At 41.1% G+C, this 24,648-nt stretch overlaps 1 protein-coding gene across 1 annotated transcript; it reads left to right on the forward strand.

Annotated features, from left to right (window-relative positions):
* Positions 1–11,990: 11,990 nt before the first annotated feature.
* LOC113244747 (zinc finger protein 181) lies at positions 11,991–21,780 on the forward strand. Its single transcript, XM_026484316.4, is given in 7 exon segments — positions 11,991–12,214; positions 12,837–12,899; positions 18,109–18,229; positions 18,486–18,581; positions 19,549–19,675; positions 19,677–19,771; positions 19,774–21,780. Coding segments are annotated over 6 exon segments (1,707 nt in total). The 5' UTR covers positions 11,991–12,214; positions 12,837–12,890; the 3' UTR covers positions 21,033–21,780.
* Positions 21,781–24,648: the final 2,868 nt, after the last annotated feature.

Below are 24,648 nucleotides of genomic sequence, written 5' to 3' on the forward strand. Positions count from 1 at the left end.
TGGCCCCCTTTCCCTCTCTTCTTCTGGGACTCCTAGGATACAAATGTTATTAAGTTTTATGGAGTCTCTGAGTTCTCTAAGCCTACATTTGTGACCCAATATTTTTCTTACCCTCTTCTTTTCAGCTTTATTATTTTCCATAATTTTATATTCTATATCACTTTTTCATCCCTCTGCTTCTTCCATCCTTGTGGTCATTACATCCAGTCAGTTTTTCATGTTGGTTACAGAAATTTTTATTTCAGCCTGATGAGTTTTTAGGTCTTTTATATCTGTAAGGGTTTCCCTGGTGTCTTCTATGCTTTTCTCAAACCCAGCTGGTATCATTATGATTGTTGCTTTAAATTCTGGATCAGGCATATTAATTATATCTATTTTGATTAGATCTCTGGCCATGACCTTTTCTTGTTCTTTCTTTTGCGATGAATTCCTCCATCTTGGCATTTTGTCTAGGTTTCTGTCTTCTTCTCTGTGTTAGAAAAGCCTGTTATGTTTCCTGTTCCTCAGAGTAATGGCTTTTTAAGAAGAAGTCATATACCATCCAGGGCCTGGAGCTTCAGGTGTTTCTAATGTATACTGTGTGCACTCTGCTGCTGTGTTTTGGCTGCTCTTTCCCTCAGGTCAGTCTTCTGAAGAGTTTCTCCTTGACTGCAGTGGAAGTGTTTGGACCTTGTCCAGAGTGTGGTGAGTTTTAACAAGGTGTGCTCTGGTCTGCTTGTCAAAAGAGGACTGATGTTATTTCCACTAGAACTGAAGCTTTGCAGCACTCTATGGTCTGTAGACTTGGTGCTTTCAGGGGGTTTGTGCTGGTCTTCCAGGGGAAGGGCCCACTGCTCTGGTTCTCAGGAACACTTACCCTAGTAAGAAGCACCTGCAAAGTGCAGTGGGGGTAGGGCTTGATGGAAGCAGCTCAGGCATCCACTGTTGGCGCTGTGCTGCTTATTGAAGTCAGTCCATACTGATGGGTAGGGGACAAAAATGGTGCCAGCTCTATCACTTGTCCCTGGAGAGAGCAGTTCCTACCCCCTGCTGTCCTGGAAGCACCCATGGAAGAGGGAATAAGCTCCCCAGGCATCCTTCAGATCCCTGTCTGTATACCAGCTGTCTGCTGCCTGGCAATGCAGTGCACCTGTGTTTTATCCTAGGCAGACCCACTGTGTTTCAAAACTCCAATCTTTAGGGATGTGGCATGGTGCAGACTCACACTAGTCCACTGCAAAGGTGGGGGGCAGGCAGTGACTTGCCATACTGGGGCTGGTGGAGGTTAGTCCCAGAAGGACAGTCACACCAAAGCACAGGAGATTGGAGTTCAGAGTAAAGCGCAAGAAAAAGCTGGTGTCTAGGTTAGCTGCCCTCAGCAGGTGTATTCTGCTGTTTTTGGATGGAATATTATGAATATATGTTAGATCCATCTGGCCCAGTGTGTCATTCAAAGCCACCGTTTCCTTGTTGATTTTCTGTGTGTGTGATCTATCTATTAATGTAGGTGGGGTGTTAAAGTCCTCTACTATTATTGTATTGCTGTCAGTTTCTTCCTTTATGTCTTTTAATAGTTGGTTTATGTATTTAGGTGCTCCCAGGTAGGGTGCATAAATATTTACAATTGTTATATTCCCTTGTTTGGATTGTTCCCTTTATCCTATGTGGTGTCCTTCTTTGTCTCTTGTCACAGTCTTTGCTTTAAAGTCTATTTTATCTGGTCTAAGTATTGCTACTTCAGTGTTCTTTTCACTTTTAGTAGTGTGGTAAATGTGTCTCCATCACTTCACTTTCAACCTGCTTGTGTCTTTAGGTCTGAAGTGAGTTTCTTATAGGCAGCATATAGATGTGTCCTGCTTCTTCATCCATTCAGTCACATTATATGTTTTGATTGGAGCATTTAGCCCATTGACATTCAAATTTATTATTGGTAAGTATGTGCTTATTACCATTTTGTTACTTGTTTTAGGATTGTGTTTATAGTTCTCTGTTTCTTTCTTCTCTTGCTCTCTTCCCTTGTGTTTTTATGACTTTCTTTAGTGATATGCTTGAAATCCTTTGTCCTAATTTTCTTGCATATCTAGTACAGGTTTTTGATTTGTGGTTTCCATTAAGTTTGTATATAATTAGGTTGTATATAGCTAGGTTTGTATATATCTTATGCATATAACAGCCTACATTGAGTTGATGGTCACTTAAGTTTGAACCCATTTTAAAAATACTAAATTTACTCTCCCCAATGTTTTATGTATATGAATGCATAATTTATATCCTTTTATTTCATGAATTTCTTGACTGATTTTATTTATTTACCTATTTATTTATTTAGGAGAGAGAGTGAGCGAGCACAAGCAGGGGAGCGACCAACGGAGAGGGAGAAGCAGGCTCTCCACTGAGCAGGAAGCCCAAAGTGGGGCTTGATCCCAGGACCTCATTACCTGAGCTTCAGGCAGACACTTAACCAACTGAGTCACCCAGGTACCCCTCTTGACTTATTTTAATAGAGATAATTGATTTTACTGCTTTCGTGCTTTAACCTCCATACTCGTTTTATAAGTGATTAATCTTCTACTCTTTAAAGATTATTTATTTAGAGTATGGGGTGGGGGAGGGGCAGAGGGAGAGGGAGAAGGAATCTCAAGCAGACTCTGTCTGAGCATGGAGCCTGATTCTGGGTCCTATCTCACAACCCTGAGATCATGACCTGAGCTGAAATCAAGAGTTGGATGCTCAACTGACTAAGCCACCCAGGTGTCCCTAATCTTCTACTCTTATTTGCTTTTCTTTACCTGTGAAATTTTTTCCTTCATAACTTTCTTACTTCTGATTATGGCCTTTTCTTTACATTCAAGAATTCCCTTTAACATTTCTTGTAACATCCTTTTAGTGGTAATGAATTCCTTTAACTTTTGTTTGTCTGGGAAATTCTCTCTCCTTCTGTTCTGAATGGTAGCATTTCTGGAGAGTATCCTTGGCTGCAGATTTTCCTTTTAGCCCTTTGAATATATCATGCCACTTTTTTCTGGCCTGCAAAATTTCTGCTGAAAAATCCATTGATAGCCTTATGGTCTCTCCCTTGTATGTATCTTTCTTTTTTCTTTAGCTGCTTTTAAAATTCTTTTTCTTATCACTACCTTTTGCCATTTTAAATTAAAGTGTCTTGGTATAGATCTCCTTGGGTTGATTTTGTTGGTTGTTCTCTGTGTCTCCTGGATCTGGATGTTTGTTTCCTTCCCCAGATTTGGGAAGTTTTCAGCTATTGTTTTTTCAAATAAATTTTCTGCCTCTTTCTTTTCTCCTTCTTAGAGCCCTATAATGCAATAGTATTATACTTGATAGTGTTATTGAATTCCCTTAACCTGTTCTAATTTTTTTATTATTCTTTTTCCTTTTTCCCATTCAGTGTGGTTGCTTTCCATCACTCTGTCTTCCTGCTCACTGATCCATTCTTCTGCTTCCTCTACTCTACTATTGATTCCCTCTAGTGTATTTTTAATTTCAGTTATTGAGTTCTTCATCTCTGATTGGTCCTGTTTTATGTTTTCTATCTTTTTGGTGAAGGTTTTACTGAGATCCTCCACTCTTTTCTCACATCCACTAAATATCTTTAGGACCATTACTTTAAATTCTCTCAGGCATATTACTCATCTCCATTTCACTTAGCCCCTTTGCTGTGGGTTTGTCCTGTTCTTGCATTTGGGACATATTTCTCTGTCTTCTCATTTTGTCCAGTGCTGTGTTTGTCTATATGTATCAGGAAAGTCAACTATGTCTTCTGATCTTGGAAGTAGTGGGCTTATGAAGAAGTAGTCCTCTGGTGCCCTGTACTGCAATGTTCCCTGTTCACCAGAACCTGGCACTTCAGGGGTGTCTCCTATGTCCATTGCGTTCACCCTACTATTGTGGCTGAACTGCATTTGCCTCAGTCCAATCGGCTACAGTGTCCCACTTTGCCTGTTGTGGGCCAGGTTGGCCCCTGTGCTGTTAAGCATCCTGTCCTGAGCTGCCATATGTTTGAAATTGGGTGATATAAGCAGTCAGACTATATGCCTGCCCTCAGTCGATCTGCCAGAGCTGCAATCTGCCTGTGCTGTCCCCTGGGAGGTTTTTGCTGGTGGGCAGGGCTGGCAGTCAGATCAGATGTCTGCCTTCAGTGTGTATGCTGGGGCTGTAGTCCAACTGGTGTGTGACTACACACCTTCCCCTCTCCCCAGGGCAGGAGTCACTTTGGAGTGGTACTGGTCCTTGCCCCAACTGCTTGCGGGATATGATGTGGCAGGAGCCACTTTGGAGGTACTCCAGCTGAGTGGCACAGGTCGGGTAGGGCAGATTGACAGGAGAATATGGGGTGGGTTAAACTTTCCTCCAATTTTCAATAGCATGTTCCTCATTTCCATCAGAGACTTCCTCCAAAAGCACTCTTGATATCCATGTTTCTATCAACTGTCCCTTCAAGGTATGGTGGACAGTCCCCAGTTTCTTCATGATTAATGGCTCCTGAAGACTTCCTGGAATCCAGCCCTTGAACTCCCCCCAAATCACACACAGAATTTAGGGGCATGCATGTGCATAATGTGGCAGGGTCTCAGGACACAGCAGAGGGTACACCCCTGAAGGCAGAGAGATTATCCTTAGCTATATCCTGATGCTAAGTTATCTGCTTGGGCAGTGGGGGTGAAATAGTGCAGCCCTATGGCTTGGGTCTGATGCTCTGCAATTTCCTGACTGAACTTGATCAAGTTATTTAACTTCTGTGTCTCAGTTTCCCCTTCTGAAAATTGATTGTCTTGTAGTAGACTCTTAACATTACCATTGCTAAGTGCCAGGCAGTTGAAGCAATGAAAAATTAAAGATGGAAAGATGCAGCTGAAATCTTGCCCTTATAGAGCTCACATTCCGGTAATGGAAGGCAGACTATAAACAAGTAAACAAAACAGACTCATGATAAGCCACATGGTAAGTGCTGAGGAAGAAAGTAGAGTGTGTAAGGAAGATAGGTATGTGTGGGAAATTGGTCATTTGAATGGGATGGCTGCAGGGAAGTCACTGATGAGAAATTTGAGGCAGGGCCTGGAGGAGTGGGGGAACTGGCAGAGATGTTTGGAAGGAGGGTGATCCAGGCAGAGTGAGCAATAAGAGCGAAGGCCCTGAGGCAGGGGTGTGACTGGGGTGCCATACTCATTTCTGAGGCTGTGAAACAAATCACCGCAAACACGCTGGCTTAAAATGCACATTTAGTCCTTTAAAATTCTGGAGGCTAGAGTCCAAAATTACATTCACTGGGCTGAAATCAAGGTGTTTGCAGGGCTGTGCTCCCTCCTGAGGAAGGGGAGAATCTGTTTTTTGCTCCTTCCAGCTTCTGGTAGCTGTAAGAACTCCTCGGCTTTGGCCACATCATTTCAATTTCTTCTCCATGGTCACATTGTTTTTTCCCCCCTGTGAACTCTTTCTACCTCTATCTAATAAGGACACTTGCAATTGCATTTAGGGCCCACCCAGATAATCTGGGGTAATCTCTCAATCTCAAAAATGTAATCACATCTGCAAAAATCTATTTTGCCCTATAAGGTAACACAGGTTCCAGGGATTAGTTACCTTTGGTGGACATTTCCAGGTTTCCACGGTTGCTTAAAAATAAAAATCAAGGAGGTGTGGCTGCAGAAGAGTGAAATTTGGGAGGAATAGGACATGTATCACAGACAGGTAACTGAGTGGAGGCCATTGCCAGGACTTTGGCTTTGACTTGGAAAAGAGAGGGGAACCACTGAGGGTTCTCAGTAGGATGATGGTTTAAGAGGATCCCTCAGTTTCTGTAGGAAGATCAGACTTTGGGGAGTCAGGATGGAAGCTAGGAGACCAGTAAGGGGATGGAACAATAATCCAGGTGAGAGATAGTGGTGGCTGGCCACACCATGGTAATAGTGGAGATGATAAGTGGTGGATTTGGGGTATATTAAAGGTAAATTGGACAGAATATGCCAACCAATTGCATACAGGAAGAAATAAAAGGAGTCAAGGTTGGCAATGAGGTTTTTACTCTGAGCATCTGGAAAGATACAGTTGCTATGTCCTCAGATCTGAAAGCCAGAGGGAGAAGTTCTGGAGCAGAAGGCAATGAAGAGCTCGGTTTTGGACACATTTGATTTTAGATGTTCATCAGACATCCAAGATGGCACATTGAGTATCTGATTAGATCTACAGGTCTGGAGTTGAGGGGATTGCCGTGAGCTGAAGATGGCAGTGTCAGTGCCCTCCAGCCACTGAGTATCAGGCAGACACTTGCAGTCAAACAAAGTGAAATGTATTGGTGGCCTGCAATGCAGGACACTGTACACTGTGGGAATAATGGGACATCTCAGTAAGAAGGTGTTAGAAAGGACACAGTACAAGCTTTAGGCTTTTTTAGGTGACTTGGTGAGTTTAAGGAAGCAGAGCATTGCTCTGGATTGGATGCTGTATGGAAATGGGATAATTCTATGTCAGGGTGTCCCAAGAAATTATCTAAAAGGCAGAAGATGTTTATCTAGAAGGAAGAGGTACCAAAAATTCAGTAGTCACTTATATTACTCTGGAAAGGACTTCTGAGTTAGGAAAAGACTTCAGACCCAGAGTTCAGGAGTTCCCAAGCTTCTGGGACAGCCTAAGCATCACTTGGTCAGCAGTGACTGGCCAGAGCAGAGGAAGGAACCTGGGGCTACCCAGAGACAGACACAGGTAGGGCACACCCAGAATCTCTGTGGGATATGTACAGGCAAATACAGACACTAAAGACACAGGAATTCACACTGGACAATACAAAGAGATATAAGTAGATGTGCACTCTTATAGAGACACTCATACGACACAGAAACCACACACACACACACACACACAAACACACACAACCCCCCACAGGGCATGTGTTACAGAAACATGGGAGGTAAACACCCAAATACTCATTAAGACAGAGAGACACAAACAAACGCAGGATACACAGATGTCAATATACAAAGGTACCCACACATACACACCGAGAAAAGTGCTCACAGACACATCTGGGCAAACAGACAGAAACCCCCATAGACACACATAGATGCAGACACATTCAATGCTACACATAGATACACACTCAAGCACACATACATCAAAGAAGAATATGGAAACATCCACAGAAAGAGACTTCTGGACACAGGGAGAGAAAAATATACAGAGTCATGCGTGGACAAAGACACATTCAGGGAAAGGTACACATGTATATAATTGCAAAGATAAGTCCCATTCACCCAAGAACACACCTAGATGGAAATGAGCAAGTGGTCACACACACATGCGAACATCCACAGAGAGAAACACACACACAGGCACATACATGTATTCACACAGGCTTTTTTTTTTCTTGGTCCTTTAGCTATTTTCATAAAGCTCATGTTCCAAGGTGCTTTCTAGGGCTGCTGTAACAAAGTACCACAGACTAGGTGGCAATAGATATTTATTTTCTCACAATTCTGGGGCTTAGAAGTCCAGGATCAATGTGTTGATGGGGTTGGCTTCTTCTGAAGCCTCTCGTTGTGTCTTCACATGGTCTTCCCTCCGTACAAGTCTGTGTCCCAATTTCCTCTTTTTATAAGTACAACAGTCATACTGGATTAGGGTCCAACCCAATAACCTCATTTTTACTTAATTACCTCTGGAAATACCCTATCTCCAAATACAGCCACATTCTTAAGTGCTGGAGATTAGGACTCCAACATATGGATTTTTGGAAGACAATAATCAGTCCTGTCTCTGCTGTTTAAATCCCTGTCGTGGCTCTCAATTTGCTCAATGTAAAATGAAATTCTTTGACCAGTAATATAGCATCTAGGGATTTATCATGAAAAAAAAAAAACAAGAAACCAAATACACATGCAACAACGTATGTATGAGGATATTCTTCACACATTTAAATAAAAATCTGAGCACAAAGAAAAAGTTCATTAAGGGGAGACTGCTTAAATATGTTACTTTTATGATTCCTAATATGGAACACTGTAGACATTCTAATGAGGGCATAGGTTGTATGTTACTAATATCCCAAGACATTCACAATGGATTCAGTAGTTAAAAAGAATGAGTACACATAATATAAGTCTACAGTTATTAATAAATAATACCTTTCAACAGATGAGCATGTTAAGTCACTTTCTAGAGGTAGCGTTAATATTTTTCTAAATTTTGCTGTAGTGTTTACTGAACTTAAAAAAACCAAACAGTAAAACTTTCTCTCCATACACTCATTTTCCCAACTAACATACACATTGGGAGTTCATCTTCCCTAAGCCACTTTTTGGACAAAACATGTAAAATCAACTAGTGGGAAAAACTTGGGCTTTTTACCTTGTAAACCCCATAAAGGTATTCTCAGGCTTAAGGTCTAAATGAAGTCCCTTTTGGAAGTAAAGCAAGGTTTATTCCAATTCCTCTATGATCCAAAAGGGAGGATAAGGAACGAGAAGGGACGTTCTCCCCATCAGCCACAAACAGGGCCCTTGACACCCAGCCCTTAGTTTCCCTCAGGGAACCCAGCCAACCTACCAAAACAATGGCTATACACTATTGGTCAACCGGACGCACACCTGACACTTCCCACTGGATTCACCCTTTAGTCTGGTGTGAACCTAATACTGGTAACATAAATAATCAGAGATGTAGGATGTCCGATTTCCTCAAGGACAGAAGGAGAGAGCATGAAGGTTTTGTTGGAGGCTCTGCACAGCTTCTACACTGGACATTCTGGGTCAGATTGGAACGGATAGGTCTTCAAACCAGTGGCAGAAGAACGGGGATTTAAAACTTTGGCCTATAGTGTATGTGTAGGCTCATTATAAAGTGATAGATGGAGGATGAGCCAGTAACAAGGACAAAGATCTCCACCAGAGGTCTCCTGGATTTAAAACTTTGGCCTATAGTGTATGTGTAGGCTCATTATCAAGTGATAGATGGAGGATGAGCCAGTAACAAGGACAAAGATCTCCACCAGAGGTCTCAGCAGAAATTTCTCTCTATGGCAAAAATAAATCATTTTTTTGATGCCTCTGCAAGTTAGAGTTCCAAACTTACTTTTTGCCCTGAGTCTTGGGACAGTTTCAGAATCAACATGAACTGGCTTTTCTTCTTCCAAGTTTATATTCTAAAATGTGCCCTTAACCAGATAAATTCCAACAGTAAAATCATTTACTGTAAATATTGCCTAATAGAAAAAGTAAAGAAGGCAGCTTAGGGCTAGTGGAAGGAATGGGTTCAGTATGTCACGTATTTTCCTAACTCCTTACTGATCTTTTTTGGGTCTATTTTCTTTTACAAGAGAATGGCATATTTAAAACCAGTTTACTTACACCTATGAGTTCCCACTCCACCTGCCCCCAGATTTCTCCTCTCATTCTCTACTCATCAGAATGCCTCCATCTTTTCTGGAGCACTCACATGTTAGGGGTTCAGCTTTGAAGTAATGTTCTTTAAGAGCTGGCCATAAGTAGCTATTGAAACAAAAGGACTAGCCCTCTATTTAAACTTCTCACCTCTGCCCCCAACCCCATCTAGTCCTTTGAAGTTAGCCACTCCCCTCACCCCACCATGAACTTAATTTATGTGCCAAAAATCTGAGGACTCATAATGGAAGGCTTTATAATTCTCCCAGGAAGGTTATGACGAAAAAGCAGCAACAATGAAGAATCCCTATGTAAGGCTTGCTGGATGGACTGAGCAGGGACTTTATGTCTAAATGTAGTTTAAAGTGGTTGCAGACTGGCAGTAATCCCAGAACTTGTCCGAAAATGAAATTATATAATCTCTAGAAAAGAAAGGTACTTTCATACAAGGATATCGGGAAGCCCCCTAATATCTCTTTTCAAGGACAAAGTGGCACACAAAGATAACCAACCAAAAAAGGAAACAAAGCAAACTGAGTGAGGAATTAAAAAAAAAACAAATTTACAAGGAGATTCATAAAATCTTGTTATTGGTATTATCACATGCATATTATGAGTCAACTGTGTCTACCATGTTACCAAAAGTATTTAAAAAACTGAAATTTCAAAGAATTGCCTGGAAAGGGGATTATGAATAGGAGACAGAGCAGAATAAATTATCCAGAATGCAATACAGACACTGAAAGATGGAAATTACAGAGGAGGATTAAAGACCCATGAAGGACAGAGTAGAAAGACCTACCAACTGGTGTTTACAAAAAGAAAGAATGAGGCAATATATAAAGGGAAGAAAAATTTGCTGAGCAGAGGAAGATACCACTTCACAGATTCAAGTTGCTCAACATATCCCTAGCAAGAGAAAAATCGAAGAATTTCACACCACAAAACATGTAAAAACTGTAGAAAACACATTTGGTTACTGAATCCATTTCCAAACCCGGAATCTAAGGGTGAAAAAACTCCAATATCCTAGTCTCTGTCCTCTGCCTTTAAAATCTTGCATTTTTCTATATAACTTGTATGTTAATATCAAAAAGGCCTTTGCTCTAAGAGAACAATGACCAAAAGATGTGCAATTCTCAGAGAAGGAAATAGTAAAGCCAATAGACACATGAAAAGATTCTCAATCTTATTAACAATAAAAGAAACGCAAATTTAAGCCACACTGAGTCACAATTTCACACTTAGAAGATTGGTAAAATCTGAAAATTTCACAAAATCAAGTACTGGCAGTAATAACTGGCAACCAAAATAATTACAAGCCATGGTAGGGGTGCAAATTGGTAAAATTTTGGAAAACAATCTGTCATTGTATAATAAAGACATGGATGGGAATATACTTTGCACTGGAAAATCTTTTGTTGTTACCTACTGTAGGCCTTGAGGAGAATCTAGGTGATGCCACAGTGTTTTTACAAACTACTCTTGCTACAGGAATTAAATAGCACAGCCACGAGATATATACCAAGGTGGAAGCATTGTCTAATGAATCTTATGCACCTAAGTACTTGACATATACAAGAAAATCCTTAGTCACACTATAATTTAAAAGTAAGCATAATTAAAATGAAATGAACAGGGACGCCTGAGAGGCTCAGTGGGTTAAGCTACGCTTTCGGCTCAGGTCATGATCCCAGAGTCCTGGGATCGGTACTGCAACCGGCTCCTTGCTCAGCGGGGAGCCTGCTTCTCCCTCTGTCTGCGGCTCCCCCTGCTCGTGCTAACACATAAATTTAAAAATAAAAAAATAAAATGAAATGAACAGTTAAAAGTAAAATTAAGAAAAAAAGTAAAGGAAACAACCCAAATACACACCCGCAGTAGACTGCTTTGGCCTACGTCCATCTCCTCCAGCGGGCGTTTCGGTGGGGGGGTGAGGGGGCAAGGACAGCGCTTCTGGGGACAGAAGTGGGTCAGGCTCTACGGGTTACAGGAGTGAAGGCCTTTTTCCTTAAAGCGCTCACCTGAGGCCGCCGTTTCTGAGTCCTTCGAGGACCTGTACACATGATAGCGGCAGTCAGTATCATAGCCGTGACGGGACCGCACGAATTTCCGAGAAGTGTCTTCTGTCCGCTCACAACGGTTGCCATGACAGCCCGGACACAGGGCCTTTTAGGAACCACAGTGCTGGGCAAGCTGGCGCCAACACTCCAGGCCCACACGAGCTGGCCAGAGCGGCTCAGAATTCTGCCTGAGAAACCTTCCGCGGATAGACGCCCGCTCTCCCCCGGCACCAGCAAGGACTGCCCAAGTCCCAGCAGGAGGGCGTCCGCGCTAGCGACCCGGCGACCCGGAAGACCTTTCGCGGCCGCATCATGTTCTGGGAAGTGTAGTTTCGTGCTTTGGGCGCCCCTGTACTTAAGAAGCACGCAGAGCGCGGGCCTGTTGTCCTCTCGACACTTCGTGTGCGCGTCCTAGCAGAGCAGCTTTGCAACGAAGGCTGCAGACGGTGGCACTCCTCGGAAAACTCAGCCGTTTTTCTCGCTGGGCTCCCAAAGCGCGCGCGAACGCGCAGCCTTCTGGGAAGTGTGGTTTTACTGGGCGAAGTGCGAGGCACAGGTAACTCGTCGCCGACGTGGAGGAAGCTGGGAAATGCTCTTCCGGTGTGGGCTGCGTCCTCCGTCCACCGCGCGGTAATCTCAGGCAGGCAGGGAAATTCTCCCGGTGTAGTGCAGTTCTTTCGACGGCAGCGGCCGTGGTCCGCTCTCCACGTGTCAAGTACGCGGAGGTGCGGGCTCTGGATCCCCCGGCCCGGACTTCAGGGCCAGGGCGGGCCCGCCGGGACTCAGGCAAGTGTGGGTCCCGGCAGGGTGGCCGGGCGCCGGGTACGGCCGCCACGGCCTCGCTGGTGCCGAGTCTACACCGCAGTGTGAGCCCCAGCAAGGCCTTAGCTTCCTGGGCCTGTCTTCTCTGTAAAAAGGGATTTGTCGTTTACCTCGTAGAGTTGTTGCGAGAAGGAAATGGTGGAGTGATTGTGCAGCGTACGCCCTGAAAGGAAACGCCACCTGCAATGATTTTTAGGCAGTCCAGTCGTGAAAGCGATGCTTTCCATTTGTGCAGCCTTCAACACATTGCTTCAGTATCAAAGAGTTTGTTTTCTCATCGTTTAGAAAAGAAATATGGAATAATGTGAATGTCTGTCATGCATAGTTGAGAAGATTGAATGAGCCCTTAACGTTATTACTGTTGTTCTGTGAGTCTGTCTAAAAAATATGTAGTAGTTGATTTGCACGCCTCTGGCACCTGGTGAATGGTTACCTCGTGCCAAGGAACACTCTGCTAGTTTAGGGAAAGAATGGAGCCCTAGAAAGTGATTCCCAGTGTGCTTTTCCTTGCAGATGGGTCACATCGCTGCAAGATAAGCCTCATTTTTCATGGCTCCTTTTTTGTGTTCTTGATCTGCCTTCTCAGGACACTACTCTTCTTTAAGACAGGAGGCTGGAAAAAGGACTGTGTTGACAAGTCATGTTCCAGGTAAGTCGGTAATGTCCCCAGATCTTCCTGAACCACCTAAGCAGAACTCTTGAGTGCTTTGCGTCTCTTACCAGTTCCTACCTAACAAGAGTCCTTTTAGGGACTGGATCCATGATTCCTTTCATTGTAGCAAAGGATGGAGCCCACAGAACTCCAGAGTACTCTCTTCTGTCAGTGCTTCTCTTCTCTACTGTCTCTCTGCTTGATGTCTTTGTAGAGTCTTGAGCAAAACTTTTTTGTTTTGTTTTTTACTACAATTCAAAATTCGTTTGGAATTTTGGGTTAATTGCTTTATGGTGTCAAAGCACTATTATATGGTCTCAGTTAATGGTTTATCAATCTTTTCAGTTGTTCAAGTCAAGAGATGGTTGGAGTCATCTTTGATTCTTTCCTTTCTCTTAAAACTTACATTCAGACGGTCTAGTTGGATCTAAAATACATAGAGGATATCCACAGAATATGACCAATGGTTAGACCATCCAACCACACCACTGCCACCATCCTGTCATTGCTCAGCTTAAAACTCTGCAGTGGCCCTAACTCAGATGTCAGAGTACTACAGTGACTTAAAAAGCTTTGTGTAATCAGGCTTTTACCTTTCTGATCTCATCTTGCTCTGTCTCCTTGCTCCTTGTGAGCTCTAGCCACTGGCTGCTGCTTCCAGACCTTGGAAATTGCAGTACTGTCTGCTTGGAATCTTCTTTCCCCAGATATGTACAGGCTGGCATTCTTACCTCCTTCATAGCTCTGTGCAGTGGTTACTTTCTCAGTAAAGCTTCTCTGAACACCTGCAGTCAACTTTTCCAACAATCATTTCTCCTCCTCCTCACTGCTTTGTTGTTTTTTTTGTGTAGTGATTTTCACTCACTAGATAATATACTATTTGTTTACTAAATGCATATGCTCATTGTTCGTCTCTTCCCTCTGGGAGGGATTTTTTTTTTTTTTTTTTTTTTGCTGTTTTCAGTACCCAGAGTGGTATCTGGTACAAAACAGAGGCTTAGTAAATAGTTGTTGAGTGAAGAAGCTTTGAAAAAATGGTAGGGTAAAATCATGGGGTGGAAGGTGAAGCCTGCACGGAAGGTATTAGTGGTGTATGTGCTTGTTGGGCAGAGTCTGGTTTCTTGGGAATATTAGATAACTAGAATTGAAAACGATTTTTAAAAAAAGATTTTATTTATTTATTTGACAGAGGGAGAGGGAGAAGTAGGCTTCCCACTGACCAGGACCCTGGGATCACGACCTGAGCTGAAGGGAGACATTTAACCTACTGAGCCACCCATGCACCCCAAAAAACTATTTTTTTAAAAGTAAAAGGTAAAATGAACTAGCTGCCAAAATAATTCATTGATTGATTTTTAAAAAAGATTTATTTATTTAATTTAGAGAGAGAGTAGGTAAGCAAGGTGAGCAAGAGTGGGGGTGAGGGGGAGAGGGAGAGAGAATCTCCAGCAGACTCCCCACTGAGTGTGGAGCCTGACATGGGGCTCAATCCCAGGACGCTGAGATCATGATCTGAGCCAAAATCAGGAGTTGGATGCTTCACCGACTGAGCCACCCAGACACTCTTGATTCATTTCGTAAACATTTATGTTGTACCTGTTAGGAAGAATTGCACATGGGTTTGAGTGTGCGCCGACTTGTAGGACTTCTTGATCTAGTGCAGTACTGAGAGAACTTTCTACAGTGGTGGAAATGTTCTTTATGTATGTTGTCCCGTATGGTACGCACCAGCCCCATATGACTGTTGAGTATTTGAGCTATGATTAAAGTGACCCAGGAACTGAATTTTAAATTTTATTTAATTTTTAATTTTTATTAATTTAAACTTACATAACCAAATGTGGCTACTGGCTGTATTGAGCATTACAGGGCTGGTAGAAAAGCAAGAACGCATAAGAAATTTAGGTAGGTGCTGGAACAAATATCCTAAGTTCTTCTGGGGACAAAGATGAATGAACATCCTAGGCTGGCTGGGCAATTGAAGGGGCAGAGAGAGTTGAGGCATCCCTGGGGAGGCAAGGCTGTAACTGGTTTTGGTGGCGCATGGTACCAGGGAGGCAGAGATAGAAGTGGAGTTACAGCAAACTGAGGGACCACCTCGAGCATAGGTGGGTAGGGCTGAGAGTCTTTCAGGGAACTGCAAACATCTTCTGAAGTGGTGGTTCTCAAACAGGTGATTTTGTCCCCCTTAGCCCTACCTACAGGGGACATTTGATAATGTATGGACACACATTTGGTTGTCACGGTCTGGGGGGTGTTGTCATGCACTGAAATAAAGTTCTCAGACACCAATTTGAGTGGCCATGCAGGACTGCCTCTGCAAGGGAGAGAGCAGCAGCTGAATTCTGCACATAGCTTTTATTTTATTTTTTATCAGAAAAGCAAGGACAGATGCATCAAATGGTGAGAAAGGAGTACAAAAGGATGGCAACTATCTTGAAGCCATAAAGCAGGCTTGCATTCTCCCCTGCACGCCAGCACGCAGGGAGGCAGTCGTGGGGTAAGGGAGGAGCGGGATGTGTCTGCTAGCAATTGTCAGGTACAGGAAGGGGGACTGAGGGTTACATTCTTCCATCGCTCTAAACCTATGCGCTGCCCCAGGGGATCATGCCAGACCATTGCTTTCAATAGCCTGAGACCAGGAATGCTGCTGACCCTTCAGCTGCTTCCACAGTCACCCCTTAGGGCTTACAGTACATTTTCTTTCTTCCTTCCTTCCTTCCTTCCTTTCTTTCTTTCTTTCTTTCTTTCTTTTCTTTCTTTTCTTTCTTTTCTTTCTTGATTTTATTTATTTATTTGACAGAGAGAGACAGCCAGCTAGAGAGGGAACACAAGCAGGGGGAGTGGGAGAGGAGGAAGCAGGCTCCCAGCAGAGGACCCTGATGTGGGGCTTGATCCCAGGATCCCAGGATCATGCCCTGAGCCAAAGGCAGACCCTTAAAGACTGAGCCCCAACAGTACATTTTCTAAGGATAACTCTAGGGAGACAGAGGGGAATTGCGACTAGTATCTGATGGGTGGAGGCTAGGGATGCTACTAACTAACTGTTCTACGATGTACAGGACAGCACCCAAAACAAACAAATTATCTAGCTTAAAATGTCAGTAGTGCCAAGGTTGAGAAACCCTGATTTAAATAAAGAACAAAGGGTATCTATTAATGAGATTATGTGAGTTTTCTTTTTTAGACTTAGTACAATGATGTTCATTAATATGTGTTCAAAACTTAAAATATGAAATATCTTTGCATTGGTGGAATAAAACATAGTATCTTGTGCATTAATTATTGATTTTTTTAGAAGATTTATGTATTTATTAGGTAGAGAGTGTGCCTGTGCGGGGTGGGGGGGGGCATGGTGGTGGAGAGGGGCAAAGGGAGAGGGAGAATCCCAAGTAGACTCTGCTAAGTGTGGGCCTGACACAGGGCTCAGTCTCACCACCCTGAGATCACAACCTGAGCTGAAATCAAGAGTTGGATGCTTAACTGACTGAGATACCCAGGCGCCCCTAGTATTGATTTTTAAATTTGGTTTATCGAGTAGGATTTGTAAAAGCCAATCATTTAAAACCATCGTGGAAAGTAGGAAAAGATTAGAAACTTTCCCATTCATATGATAAGGCTAGCATAACCCTAATACCTGGGTAAGTATAAAGACAAATGAAAAAAGGAATTTTCCCTGGTTCCAAAAGGGAAAGAGATCCTCCCCTCCTCCCTTTTTTTAGGGTATTTCCTTTGAGAAAAACCTGTAGTTGTAAATCCTTTCTCTGTCCCTTTGAGATGCTTGTGAATCTTTTTCAAAGCTAAATAAGCCCCTGCCAATATTTCAGGGCAGTAAAGTCTTTCTTAAGGCCTTGCAGCCATCTCTTTGAAATGAAAACATGAAGGACAATGCACCCCTATCTCCCTGTGTGGGGGTTTAGCCTAGGCTTCTGGCTCCAAGTTCTAACTACCTGCTTGTCATGAGGATAGGAGAATTTTTATTTTTCTTGGGGTAAAAGCAATTAACACGGTTGGTCACTCCAAATTGGGAATTTAGGATGAACTGTATGTTGCAAATGGCGCTGCCAAGTCCTCTAACTTGAGGACAAATTATTTATTTTGAAAACATCTATGTGTTATATAGGTTATCCTGGCTTTATAAAAGGGTGAGATTTCTTTCTGTCCTTGCATCTCATTCGTGATTGCCTATGAAGTATGTTACAGTCTGCTGTGATGCTTACTTAGTAGTAAAACTGTTCTCTCTTCTACATTGTAAAGAGTATTTTCTGCTTGGCAGATTTGATTTTTAGCTGCTTTCCCAACACCTGGCAAAGGTAAATTCCCTCTTTAAAACCAAAAACCAGGATCACTAATGAACATACATGCAAAATATCCAATAAAGTAATAGAATATTAAATCAACCACTCTTGGAATGAGAAATTTATCACGGCCAAATAATGTCTGTTTCACCAATGAAAGATAAGAATAATGCCATTTAAAATGCATACATTTTTTGCATGTATTATAATTTGACTAACAAACTATTACTGAACATTTAAGCTTTTTCTAAAGTTTTGCCATTTTAAATAATACCATGAATGGGTACTGTTTCCTTAGAATATTTTCCTTGAAATGTGTCTTTTAATTCTTTGTCCTTACTTTAAGGTCCAATTCAGGGACTGCCTGTGGCATGAAACTATTCTTTAGTCTTCTTGCCCAGGGGTCTCAAGTTATTTTAATTATATATTATCAATACAAGGTTTAATTATATACCATAAGTAGTTTTTGTTTATAAATTAGTTATGTATGTGTCTGTCTTTCAAGATGTCTTTTTCTGAACTTATTGGATCATTTTTTTTTGAACCTTAGTGGTTCAAAAATCATCATTTTTTATTTACCTATCATGTAAGCTATAAAAAACACAACTAAGCACTTGACTATGTGCTGTCAAATGTTGAATGCTGATTTAAAAAATTTCAGAATTCTTTTCCCTTTGACAGAATTAAAACTCTCCTGAAGCAAAGCTCTTATATTTGTCTCTTACCCATACTGTAAAACAATGCCAAACATGTAATTATCCAATTACTACTTAACTTAGATCAGATTCCTAGTCATTGTCACAACTACTGAATCTTGTTCTCTTCTACAACCGGGATAATTTTACCCCTTAACCAGTGACAGAAGTGGCCTTGGCTGTGACTGAGCCTAAATATGTTTGCTATTTCAGGTGACATTTAGTGATGTGGCCATAGACTTCTCTCCTGAAGAGTGGGGATGGCTAGATTCTGCTCAGAGGGATTTATACAAGGATGTGATGGTCCAGAATTATGAGAACCTGGTTTCTCTAGGTAAGCATATCTCGCTTTTCATCCCAATGAGGGAGAGCTTCTGTTACTCAGAATTGCTGGAGATTCTCCTGAGTATATGGCTGAAATTTTGTTTCATGCTCCCAAGGATGTGTAGAGCTCTGTTGTGCCCTTCCTAAAGCTTATCCTCCCATTTCAATGACCATCCTTCAAAACTGCCTTTGGTTCCTTTATGATGATGGCCTGTCCTCCATGAGGACCATAGTTTAAACAGGTTTTATATTTTTCCTGCAAGCAGGTCTTTCCATACCTAAGCCGTATGTGATCAGCTTACTGGAAGATGGGAAAGAACCTTGGATGGTGGAGAAAAAACTGTCAAAAGGTATGTTTCTAGGTAAGTCATGGAGCATCAGGCAAAAGAGATCTTTGTAAAACATGCTTGTAGAAAGTATGGAGGCATTTTAGGGTATTTTAGGGATACCGTCTTCAGAGATCCCAAATGTAACAAATTGAGGGATCCTTAGCTTAGATTTTAAAATGGCCATTCCTCCATCCCAAATTATTATCTTTCTGTATTATGTTATCTAATCAAAAGTGAAGGTTTTGCCATCATAATAATTCAAATTGTTATTCTATTTGAAGTAAAATAAAGCAAATTGTTCTCTTTAAGACCACCTAAGGAAAAATATACCGATCTTTTTAGGTGAAGAAAGGCTGTCAGTTAGATGGAAATCACTTCTCCCCTAAGGCCGAGCTTCAAAGTTCAAATGTGAACATAAGTGTTGGAGGAAGTAAAGAATATATAAAAGGTTTCTAGGAACAATATTTTCTAATGTCCAGTACATAATATGATTTCACACAGATCCTACACAAACAAAGCCTAAATCTTTCTGAGTGATAAAAAATATTTTGTTCATTGTTAACTTTTTAATGTACTCCTATAAATTGTGTATTTTAAGCATGCTAATCTGACAGCAAATTGAGATTAATTGAAAGTTGGAGAACCAAGACTGTGAGATAAAATGTGGTCTTTCACATAAATGTAGGTACAGAATAGAATGTTGGCTTGGAATCCAGAAGACCTTTTGCATTTTTTTCTGATAATTTCACTTTTATTCCACATACTGATTGCCTGTTTTTAGCTCATTTCGCTTATTACACTCTGTTCCCATCTTTGTGAGCTGTCTCTATTCTCTGCTCTATTTGAACTTTGTTGAGAAATTATTGAATAAATGAGAATTCAGTCATGTGCTTCCTGGGGGTGGAGATGTGCTCTGTTTCTTATCTCTTATTCTTACCATAGAAGTTTCTTTTCAAGAAGTACAGAAAAAGCAGTGTTTTGCTTTCTTGGTATATTTCAGATTGGGAATCAAGATGGGAAAACAAGGAATTATTAACGAAGGAGGATATTTATGATGAAGATTCACTCCAAACGGTAATAATAGAAAAAATTATAAAACAAAGTCATGAATTTTCAAATTTTAGCAAGGTGGGAATATATAGAGAAGTTGGAGGGGAAGCGTGAAAATCAGGTAGAACATTTCAGACCAGTAACCCTCACCTTTAGAGAAAGTCCCACTGGGGAAATGTTTACAAATACAGTACATTTAGAAGCATCTTCTATTTAAAGTCTATTCTTTCTGAACCACAGAGAATTTCTGCTGAAGGGAAATCACATAAACATGATATATTTAAGAAGAGCTTACCAAAAAAGTCTGTTATAAAAAATGAGGAGATCAATGGTGGAAAGAAACTTTCGAATTCTAAAGAAAGTGTGGCAGCCTTCAGCCAGAGCAAATCTCTTACCCTTAACCAGACTTACAATAGAGAGAAAGTCTATACATGCAATGAATGTGGGAAAGCCTTTGGCAAACAATCAATCCTTAATCGCCATTGGAGAATTCATACAGGAGAGAAACCATATGAATGTCACGAATGTGGGAAGACTTTTAGCCATGGCTCATCCCTAACTCGTCATCAGATAAGTCACAGTGGAGAGAAACCTTACAAATGTATTGAATGTGGGAAGGCTTTTAGCCATGTGTCCTCACTGACCAATCATCAGAGTACTCACACTGGAGAGAAACCATATGAATGTATGAATTGTGGGAAGTCATTTAGTCGTGTTTCACATCTCATTGAACATCTGAGAATCCATACTCAAGAAAAACTCTATGAGTGTCGAATATGTGAGAAGGCCTTCATTCATAGATCATCTCTCATTCACCATCAGAAAATTCATACTGGAGAGAAACCTTATGAATGTAGTGAATGTGGAAAAGCCTTTTGCTGTAGCTCACACCTTACTCGACATCAAAGAATTCACGCTATAGAGAAACAATTTGAGTGCAACAAATGTCTGAAAGTCTTTAGCAGCTTGTCATTTCTTATTCAGCATCAGAGTATTCATACTGAAGAAAAACCTTTTGAATGTCAAAAATGCCGGAAATCCTTCAACCAGCCAGAATCACTGAATATGCATTTAAGAAACCACACTAGATTGAAACCTTATGAATGCAGTATATGTGGGAAAGCCTTCAGTCATAGGTCATCCCTGCTTCAACATCACAGAATTCATACTGGAGAGAAGCCCTATGAATGTATTAAATGTGGGAAGACCTTCAGCTGTAGTTCAAACCTTACTGTACATCAGAGAATTCATACTGGAGAAAAGCCATATAAATGTAACGAATGTGGGAAAGCTTTTAGCAAAGGCTCGAATCTTACTGCCCATCAGAGAATACATAATTCAGAGAAACCCAGTGATGCAATAAGTGTAGAAAAGCCTTTAGGCCATATGAATCATTATATGTGTGAAAAGTCATACAAGAGAGAAACTGTATGAATAGAATATTTGTCGTATACATTAATAGCCATAGATCTTTCCTGAAAATTTATACTGGAAGAAAAGTCTTATGAATGTAATGAATATGGGAAGGTCTTTAACAGTGGTACAGCCTTACTGTCCATCACAGTTCACACTGTAGAGAGACCATTTATTGCCTAGGAAGACAATAAACATGGGAAAGCCTTTAGCCAGTATTAATCCCTTAATTGACATAAGTCCACACTGGAGAAAAACGCTATAAATGTAACATGGGAAAGACATTAAATATGACTTTCTTATTGAGTTCACACAAGAGAGAAGCAATATGAATATAAAAATTGTGGGAAATCCTTCAGTTGAGGTGTGTCCCTTATTCTATATCAACTCACACTGGAGAGAGCTTATATGAGAAATGCAGCAAACTGTTCACTATGAGTTCTTATCTTGCTAGACATCAGAAGATTAATGCTAGAACAGCCTGAAGGATGTAGGAGTTATGCATAAATCTTTCTTTGCAGTGATGCTGTTTGTAAGCAGTTCTACAGGAGAGCAGAAGAGTAGATTATAAATGAATATGCCTTTCTTATAGCAGTAGCATGCAACTTTACTCAAGTCCTCCATAGAAGTTTCTTTAGCTAATGGGCATGTGAAGATATTTAGTCACCCAGTGGATCCAGAAAATGTTTTAAAAATTAAAGCTGCAAAAAGAAGTAAAAGGTGGTGTGAATAACGTTTTCGGTCTCTAATAAAATCAGTTTGTATATAATGAACTGTTTCACTGTGACACTGATATTTCTTGCAAAATTTTTTACTTTCCTCTTGAAGAATTAAGCCTTACTATAGCCTTTAGTGGGAGACTAGTTAAGCTAGAGAAAAATGGCCTCATCTCTGTGCTAAGAATATCATTATTTTGGTGTCAGTTCACACATTTTAATTTTTACAAGTGCAGTGAGAACATAACCAAGAAACAACAAACTAGGAGAGATCAGAGCAGTCTTGATGGTGAATGTGCTTTGCAATCTGAATCCTAAGGGATGAGCACTGGTTACATAGCTGTGTGCAGGCACATGCACTCTGGGAGTCATTCAAGGCAAAGTACACAAGCCTTTTCTGTCATGTTTGCTGCATCTGGACTCCATGATCCAGTGTCTAGTCTCAAGTTTTGTGGCATTGAGGTATTACTGCTAGCAGCATTTCTGCTAACAGCAATAGTCATTTCTCCGTGCTGGATCATAGTTATGAGAATTTACATTGAAATTAATAGTCCAGAGCTGTCCCCATTACTTTCCCTCCAGCCTGCCTACCAGTTTTGAAAACCGTTACTTGTAATATATGTCTTCTTAAAATACTCAAGACAGTTTTTATTTTCTGTACCAAGCCCTGGCAGATAATTATGGTTTGTAAAGAGGCTGGCTTCAAGTAGTCTTAAGGTTTAGATAAGTTGAATAGTCTTACTGGCCCCATGGTTTCCTATCTTGTGACTAGAAAGGTGATACATATCAACAATTAGAACTGTCTGGACACTTGGAAGTAAAGGGCGCTTATACAGCTTATATTTCAGGTTATGTTCTCTATGGCATTTGATGTTGTAAGTAAATTATTTTAAAAAGGAATATTATATCACCGACATAATTCTGATGTGGAATCAGTGATAGGGTTTCCAACTTTAGACAAGATATTCTGCTCTAGTACACGAGCTACCTTAACTGAAAACCAAGAGGTGAAGGCACATTTCGTAGCAATTCTCAATAGACATAGTGGGTTTGGAATGGGATGGTGAATTTTTAAAAAGAGATTGATCTTTCCTTTGATTTAGTTTTATTTATGAGATTTTGAAATTCTAAAGAATGTCGAAGGATCTTTGAGAGACGTAATTGAGGAAGCACAGAATGGTATCAAACAAGAATTAAGAACCGTTGTGATTATGGATAGACTGGCCACTATATATGTCCAGTTGTAGGATATTGTAGGATAACGGCAAGCTTTCTGTTTCTCCCATTCTGTGTGCTTCCTCTGCTCTCCCAAGCACTGGTACCACAAAGATGAAGTAGTATTTTAATCCCTAGATTTTGTTTGCTTTCACTACACAGTTTTATGTTATCTTATGTTGTTATGAGAGGATTCATCCAAATGTTCATACTTCGTCAATTAAGAAGCACGAGCACACACATGATAACATTTTACAATGATGCTGAACTAGGAAAAGAAAGCCAGGGTTAAATACAGTGAAGGACTTAAAGCAGTAAGAGTATATTACCTTGTTGGAAGATTGGGCTAAGATCATGATGTTACAATGTTACTGATGGAGAATCACACTCAGTCATGTCTGTTAGCCATTTCTTGAGCATCTACTGTGAGCCAGATAAATAAGACACACTCTGTACCTTTAAAGAGCTCAAAAGTGTGTGTGTGTGCATGTGTCCATGCATATGTGTGTGTGAAGAGTATACACCCGGAAGTCATGTTACCTGGATATAAATCCAAGTTGCATGTATACTGTCTTTATGTGACCTTGGACAAATTACTTCACCATCTGTAAATGGTGATGGTAACACCTCACAGGATTATTATGAAGATAAATAAGTTAATTGGTGTAAGATGTTTACAGTGCCTGATACCTCAAAAGCAGTTAGTGAATATTAGCTATTAATTTCATCATCATTGTTACCTTCACATGGCTGCTTCATCATTCTGGTCTGTCACATCTAGTGGGTCTTCCTAATCACCTGTCACTCTTATCTACTTACTGTTTCACTTTTTGGAGGTTCTTACAAGACACTCCCCTTTCCTTCCAACAAGTCCTCCTTTGGTATTTGAGCCATTTTCAGGGGAAATATATTTCTGTTTATTTCCCCAAATACTCCAAGGAGATGCAAAGAGCACCAGGTAGGAGAAGATGAGACAACCCACCTGGGCTGCAGGAAGGATGAAGGGTGCCCTAAAGATGTGTTTTGGAGAAAAGGCAGGATGAAGGAGGCATCAGGTCCCTCTGTAGAGGAGAGGTCAGGCTTTACCCAGTGAGATCAGAAGCCTAACAGCCTTCAGTATCACCTCTCAGTACAAGGTCCTCTGGGCTGAGTTCAGCTGCCCTCACTGTCAAGTTATGACCATGTTATTGAAGGTCTCTGATGCCTGAAAAGTGAGAGTAGCTTCATTAGTTTTGGGTAAGTCAAATGTGATTAGAACCCATTGTGCAGTCACTGGTACAGGTCCTGAAAGAACCAAGGCACTTACCACTGAGTGCTTCCTAGGAGCCTATCTCTGTGCTGGGCATCGAAGGGGAGTCAGACACGTCAAACAGGATTTTAAGCAGTTGTGTTAGGGGGAAAATATTACTGATGAAGAAGCCATTGATGAAAGTGTGACAAGGCTGTGTGGCTTGAGAGATACAGAAAGTAAAGCATTAAAGGTGAATAGGAAAAGAATTATAATGATTAATAATATTGTTAGCAGCAGCAGTTGGGCCTCGTGGCTGGCTGTGCACCTAAACTGTATAGTGTAACCTGAACTTTAAGCTAAGGGTTCTATATGCAGTATTCAAACAAATGTTTCCAGTTGTGCACCCACATTCCTGGGACTGAATCAGCCTATTGAGACTGGCAGTTGCCTTCTATACAGTCATACTTCAGAGATG

The sequence above is a fragment of the Ursus arctos genome, unplaced genomic scaffold (genome assembly GCF_023065955.2).
Source record: "Ursus arctos isolate Adak ecotype North America unplaced genomic scaffold, UrsArc2.0 scaffold_19, whole genome shotgun sequence".
Classification (NCBI taxonomy): domain Eukaryota; kingdom Metazoa; phylum Chordata; class Mammalia; order Carnivora; family Ursidae; genus Ursus; species Ursus arctos.